This window comes from Lupinus angustifolius, unplaced genomic scaffold (genome assembly GCF_001865875.1).
Source record: "Lupinus angustifolius cultivar Tanjil unplaced genomic scaffold, LupAngTanjil_v1.0 Scaffold_25_108, whole genome shotgun sequence".
NCBI classification, from domain to species: domain Eukaryota; kingdom Viridiplantae; phylum Streptophyta; class Magnoliopsida; order Fabales; family Fabaceae; genus Lupinus; species Lupinus angustifolius.
In genome coordinates this window covers 35,870-43,233 of record NW_017720043.1, presented here as the reverse complement: position 1 = coordinate 43,233, position 7,364 = coordinate 35,870, and the positions used below count along the sequence as shown (strand labels likewise).

Sequence of the window (7,364 nt, the reverse complement as noted above, 5' to 3'; positions counted from 1 at the left end):
TGGCATGACACTTGGGTGGGTAATCAGAGTCTCAAGATGGTTTTTCCTAGATTATTTCGTCTTGCTATTAATCAACAAGCTTGGGTGGGGGATAATGGTTTGTGGAGAGATGATGCATGGCATTGGAATATTCAGTGGCGGAGAAGTTTGTTTGGGAGAGAGGAATCTATGGCTCAAAATTTATATGATTTGATTCATCATTTTTCTTGTAAAAGAGATACTCTTGATATATGGAGATGGGGTCTTGACAACTCAGGTAACTATGTCGTTAAATCTTCCTATTTGGTTCAACTGGACCATCACCATTTAGCTATAGATAAAGAGTTAAAAAAATGTTGGATTAACTGTGTGCCCTCAAATATTTGTTGTTTTGTCTGGAAACTCATAAAAAGAAGACTACCAACTAAGGATGAATTATTTAAGAGGAATGTTATTGTGAGGGTGGATGATTTGGTTTGCACTTTTTGTCATAATCATATCGAATCTATTGACCACCTATTTATATCTTGTGACTTTGTTTCAAGTATTTGGAGAGGTTTTTATTCTTGGTTACAAATCCCTGTGATAAATCCTTCGTCAACTCTAGACTCCTTCAAGCTTCATGAGGCCCTTCGCGGTGGAAGATGTGTAAAAGTGTGGAGAATGCTTTGGTTTGCGGTGGTTTGGTCTGTGTGGCTTATGAGAAATGAAGCGATTTTTTTGGACAAGACTCCAAGTTATGTGCATCTATTTGATCTAATTCAAACTAGATTTTGGATTTGGTTCTCTTCTTTTGTTTCTATTAATGTATTATCTTTATCTTTTGCAAATTGGTGTATAAATCCAAAACTTTGTATACAACTTTGCTCTACAAAGTTGATCGCTTGATCTCTTTTGTATTGGGTGGGCACCTCTTATGCTTGTTTTAATACAATTTTCCTTTATCAAAAAAATATGATTAACATTTTTAGTTGTTCTGGGTTAGTACCCTTGTGCTAATAGCTTAATATACTGTTTCTTTTTGCTGGTTCAGAAAAAATAATATGTTAACATGAACTAAATATTTCTATATAAAACATTAACTAAAACATGCACGTCAATAATGAATTGCATTTATTTTAGTATCTTTCTTTACTTAAATAATAATTATTTTTATGTTAGTATTTTCCATCCAAAATTACCCTCAACACTACAATCAAAAGGATAAAAAAACTAAATAAAAACACATGGACTATAAATGCAGGATAAAATCATATTTAAGAAAACAAAGAAATGGTAACTATCTTCCTTTTTACTGTGCTAGAACTTGAAAGAGAAAAAGGAACACGAGTCCTAGAATTTATACAGCAGGAACAAAAATCTGCCACACCCTAATATCACAGTCCAAACTGCCACTATAGACTAGAAAAGAAGCTTCAGACTCAGATGAGTTACTATGATCAACAATAGCAGTTAAGCATTTAATTGGCCCCATATGCCCTTCTAATACAACTAAACAAGAATATTCTCTACCAAAACCTCTCCAAATTCTAATTGTTTTATCAGCAGAACCACTACACACCAAATCAGACACTACACATAAGCATAATATAGATTTTTTGTGCCCCCTAAGAGCACCAACCACCACCATTTTCCTTTCATCTTCCACTTTCTCCCAAACCAATATTGACCTGTCACATGCTCCAGAATACAATAGAGACTCATCACTGCTTAGTGCTAATGCATTGATCCCAGAGTTGTGTTTTTCTAAGGTATCTATCAAGGAGTGTTTCTTTTCTCCTTGACATTTTTCCCAAACTTTGATGGTGTTATCTGCTGATCCAGTATAAACGCGCCCATCGTAGGAAACTACAACAGCGTTTATGGCATCATCATGTGCGTTGTTTACTGATTCCAAGCATGTGAAATCACTAGTTCGCCATATTTTAATTGTCTTGTCCCATGAAACTGAGTACAGCAAGGTTCCACCATCTTTGGACAAGGCAAGAGCAGAAACTGTGTCAACATGATGAACCCATGTGCATTTTTTGTGCCTGCGAATTTGAACATGGTTCTTTGGGATCAACATCTTCAAAGCACGGTCACCAAGCGTTGGGAGTGTTGCTAAACGGGTGTACTTTTGGTGTTCAGGTTCGTCGTTGATGCTGCTAATTTTCCAAACCCTGATTTTATGGTCTTGGTGAGCACTGAAAAGCTTGTCAGATTGAAATACTAGGGACTTCACAGCGCCCTTTCCAGCGAGCACTGTATTAATGGTCGAAGAGATAGAACCTGCGTTTTTGTTCTGAAGGTCTAATTCTGAGTAATAAGGGATTGGATTCCAGGATTTGATTTCACGGTCAGATGAACCAGTGAAGAGGATTTTGTCAGAAAAGGTAAGAGATGATATGTAGGAGTTATGGCCTTTGAGAATTGTGAGGCAATGATGGTGAGGATCATGAGATTGGGAGTTGTTATTAAGAGAAGGAATTGAAGCAAGGCTGCGTTGTGAACTCAGTGATAACATTGGTTGAAGGTTGTTAGTGTGAGATGAGGAAGAGCCACCATAATAAGAGATTTGGTATTCCATGATTGATTGATTCATATGGTTAGGTGTGTAAAAATGGGAAAATAGAAAGCGAAATGAGCTATTTTTATAGACAGAGATAGAGGAGAAGGGTGAGTTAGAGTAGTATCTTCTGTTTCTCTAGCATGGATATGCAAACAAGAGTGACACTCATTTCTAGTAATGAAGAGGATAATTGTATTTTTAATATATTTTTAAGGATAAAATATAATTTGAGTGTAAATTCAATGTGATACTAATGCGATTGTATTTTTGTTTTTCTATTTTTTAATCAAAACTGCCCTCTCCACCGAGAATAGTTTAGCTATGGCAAATACATAAAAAAACAATATGGAAAAGAATGATATGACATTATTTTATTTTATATTATATGATATTTTTATCTTCTAATACAAATTATAAAATAATAACCTTGTTTTCCAAGAAGGATATAGAAGTGGGTAGTGATATTTCTCCACTTATGTCACAAGTGTTTTTGTGGGGTTTTTGAATTCAACTTCTCTTCATTCTAGAATATGATAATAATATTTTTTTAAGATTTTTTATTTATTTTTTATTAAAAAACAACATATAATTATAACCGTTAAAATACATTTTTTGTTACACATGCCTTAATTTTATTCGGTACTGGACTCACTAAGAGAGGATCCCCATACAGGGTCTTCACGGGATGGGAATGGTCATCTAATTTGATCTCATTAGGCAATAGCCACAACCCATATGTCCAAAGCTTTGCTTCTTTTCCACCTCCGTTCAATGCTATTTCTTTGAGTCAGGAAATAGGTTATTTTATATTAAGAATTGGAATGAACTTGTACTACATCAATTGGATTACTATTGTAGTTTTGAGATTTTAGAGTACGTTATCTATTTTTCAGAGTAAAACAAACATGCCAACTTGTATTTCTCATTGTTTCTACTTATCATGTTCTAATATTTCATGTATTTAAAAATATTATTGAATTTTTATTTTGATGATAAAAAATAAATGAAAGCTAATTAGTTATATATTAGACTACCTTTTAAATATATATATATATATATATATAAAAGCCCCTAATTGGATTTCCCATAAGGATCCCAAAATTCCTTTATATGGCCCTGGCCAATAAAAATATTATAGGAGCCAAAACTACTCTATCAAATGTTTAATAAAGTAGAAACAATATAGGAACCAGGGGCAGATCATCTTGGGGACAGGTGGGGTCAGCTGTCCCTGGATTTTCCCCAACTTAATTGAAATATATATTTTTGAATTTTTTCAAATATAAATATTTTTTATCTTCTTCAATTTATGGTTTTTTAATAATTATAGATAAAAGATCAAGTTCTCTTACATGTATAGATGTTGATGTTATTTATAATATTGTTACTTCAATTAAGTTCATAATGATTTTACACTTATGAAATAAATTATGAAGATCAGACATTGCATTTGTCAAATTTTGTAGCAAAAGTCCTAAGATCAAATGAAATTTTATAAATCATTTAATATCGATAACATATATATATTTATACAAAAATTCTACTCTATGGATTTCAATGAGTAAGAGAATATTAACTTGAGATGTCAATTCCATCATTTCTGAATTAAGTGCAACTTTGACAATATTCAAAAAGTAAATACATATTATTTGTTTAATCAAATTATTCATCTTATCTTAACTATTATGGTTTAGCCGGTGTTATAAATATCGGTTCGTGCCGGCCAATTCAACCGGTAAACCGGTGAGCCATCTCAATATCGGTACAATATAGTAATTATATCGGTCATATCGGCTGGTTTTCAATTGAACCGTACCAATCATAACGGCCAGTTTTTATTTAAAATTAATTTTTTGATGAAATTGAAAAAAATATTAATTTTTTTATTGATTTTTCAATATTAATAATAATATATTATATTTTTATATCTAATTTCGCCGGTATGTGGTTTAATTAGTGAACTACTTGTTGAACTGATATACCACTATACCAGTACCTAACCGGTTTGATGACGGGTACGGTATTAACAACACTGGGTTTAGCTACCACAAAAAATCATTTTCAGCAACCAAGACAATAAAATAAAAATTAGGTAGTGGGATAGAAGATGAATTTTTTATATACAACATCATTTATTTTAAAAATGAGATACCTAAAAATTCCACCTCGTATTTAATCATCAATGAGTTTAAATATTTAAAAGAATGAACAACAATTCTTTAAATAAGTGTATTTTTCTATTCAAATTAATTTAACTTATAAATTGTAATTAAATATTGTTGTCTCTTCTAAACTTTATATTAAGATCCGTCACTGATACGAACCATGTATCTCCCATTGCAACAACCAGAATAATGAATCTAACTAGGACATAGTGGGCATCACTTTAATTTTCATATGTGCATGTTATCTTCTCGTTTAATCAATTAATTTGATATGGAGCTTGATGATATATTTATGGGAAACATGGGATTACGGTCCTTGTAAATTAGTTTAGAAATTGTAGTTAATTCACAATCAAGAATACATGCGAAGCGGTCATAATCTTTTTCTGCAAAGGTGTTTTCGTGTGGACGGAAATATTAATTACTTCGGAGTTGTATACATTACTAAAATGAATTTTGTTTTTATCAATAAAATATTTTCATACGCATGATAGACACATTCATAACTTTAAATCTTTGGAAGATGGGTCATTCTTTCCTTGTTAACTTTGATACTAATGAGTCATGCATATACTATGTAATGGAGTTTTGTTATTTAAAAGCTTATAACTGATGATATTCATGCGATTTATTATGTATACACTTCATGAAGATAATGACTTGTTGAAATTCTCTGACTATAGTCTATGATATCATAGGTACTAGATATAGGAGTCTCCCATTTGAGAGAATAAATAATTTCAGGAGTTATTAAAATTGGTGACACGCTTAATATGTTCCTGGGTCATGAGAGTCTCATTTTAAGTTGGGGTGCTATATATTCAACCAATCAAAAATTAATTGTATAATTTCAAAAAAATGCTTAAAAAATTATATCAGTTCTAATTTTTTTCCTTGTTGAATATGAAATTTCAGAATATTCAAACTTAGGATTGTTGAGATTGCATTTTTTTCTCTTTATTTTCTACTTTTAAGCTTTTCATGCTTTTTTATCCTTCTCCCGTAAGCTTTACTTTTTATTTTTAAATGGTTTTTGTTTTTCTATCATTCTCTCTAAGGTAAACTTTTATCTCATTTCCTGATTTTCTAAGTAACTTTGCTCTTTCTAAATTTTGTCTTATACTCTATTCTATATATTTTTTATATGATATCTATTAACTTTGTTTGACTCGTCTTCTCTTACTCTAGAGTTTCATCTTTTCACATTTTGCATTATTTTACCTTATTATTTTCTCAAGGTAATGTCTACCTTTTTTCTCATACTCTTAGAGACCTATTTTTCTTCTTCCAAGTTATCATAATTCTTTGTTCTTTCTAAGTCATCAGGTTCTCTTCAGGTGTAATGCACGGATTTATTTTTAACATGGTATTTATCTATTGTCATAATATAAATTAAATGATAAAATTTACAGTAAATTAAAAAAAACTGATATTATTATTAAATGAGTGAGGATCTATTTACTCTGAGAGTAAATCTTTATCCTAACCATTAATTCTATGGACAGCTAATGGTTTAGATTACTCACTAATTGAAATTATTGGATTTCCCTAAAATTTATTACTAGAATGAAGAGTAAGTGGATCTCTCCTCTTATTAAATTAGTGTAACATTAAAAGTCATGCAATATCTCATAATAGGATTGCTTCCCATGCAGCTTTACCTGCAAAGTTATATGATATGAGTGTGTGAGGATATCCATTGATGCATATGGAAGTACATAAAAAAGAAACAATATGATTTTTTTTTAAAACAGCCAAAGCGAAATGATATATTAAGATAGCACAAGAGGTGATAACGCAAAATAACAAGACAAAAAAGGATAGTTAAGAGAATTGAATGATACAATTCCAAGGGTTGACACACCAATTAGTAAATACATAATTTGTTTTCCTAACTGAAGAAGAAAACCAAAACCATGAGCGAACTTGAATAAGATCCAGGATAGTCGTGAAGCTGCATTTCTTACCGTTGAAGACACCATCATTCCTCATTAACCAGAGAGACCAAACAGTAGCAAACCAAATCATACACCATAGCTCTTTTCTCTTTTTAATTCTACACTAATGAGTGAACATACTGAAAAACTCACGACAATCTCCTTGAATATGGAAGTTGACCCCAATCCACTTAAAAAACCCCATCTATACATTAAAAGTTAAAGGACTTTACAAGAACAAATGATTTATAGTTTCCAATTCCACATCACATAAAATACAACGCAATTGAGACTACATATGGGTGACTTGACGAACATCCGCGAGCTCTAAAATTTCCATCGCCTCCACAAACTCTGCCTCATGCCCCAGCTGCTGTCGCAACAGTAACACAGATTGGGTGGCTTGGTCAATCTGCAGTTGTCGAGGCTTCGTTTGTAGCATGTTGTCCGCAATAGCACCAACACAATCAACATCCGACAAAACCACCCTATCACCAACCAGACTACCCCTCCCAAACACACCCTCAACCAAACTCTATAGACCCACTATCCCTCCTCCCCCTATAACATACTCACCCCCACCTTTAATTCAATTCAATAACATTTTCTCATTCTTTCTTGTTCATCAAGAATTTCTCTTATCCATGCCTACTACCATTTCAACATGGTATCAGAGCTAATTATTTCTCTTTGATTGATTGCTTCCGCTTATCATTCTTCAATTCCAAGATT

At 32.1% G+C, this 7,364-nt stretch overlaps 1 protein-coding gene across 1 annotated transcript; it reads right to left on the bottom strand.

The window, feature by feature from the left end:
* Nucleotides 1–1,276: 1,276 nt before the first annotated feature.
* Nucleotides 1,277–2,605, bottom strand: LOC109338408 (myosin heavy chain kinase B-like). Its single transcript, XM_019575641.1, has one exon. The coding sequence runs from the start codon at nucleotides 2,561–2,563 to the stop codon at nucleotides 1,319–1,321; it is 1,245 nt and encodes a 414-aa protein (XP_019431186.1). The 5' UTR covers nucleotides 2,564–2,605; the 3' UTR covers nucleotides 1,277–1,318.
* Nucleotides 2,606–7,364: the final 4,759 nt, after the last annotated feature.

What these genes read in the sequence shown, in the direction of transcription:
- LOC109338408 (XM_019575641.1), bottom strand. Translation starts at nt 2,563, where the DNA reads ATGAATCAATCAATCATGGAATACCAAATCTCTTATTATGGTGGCTCT.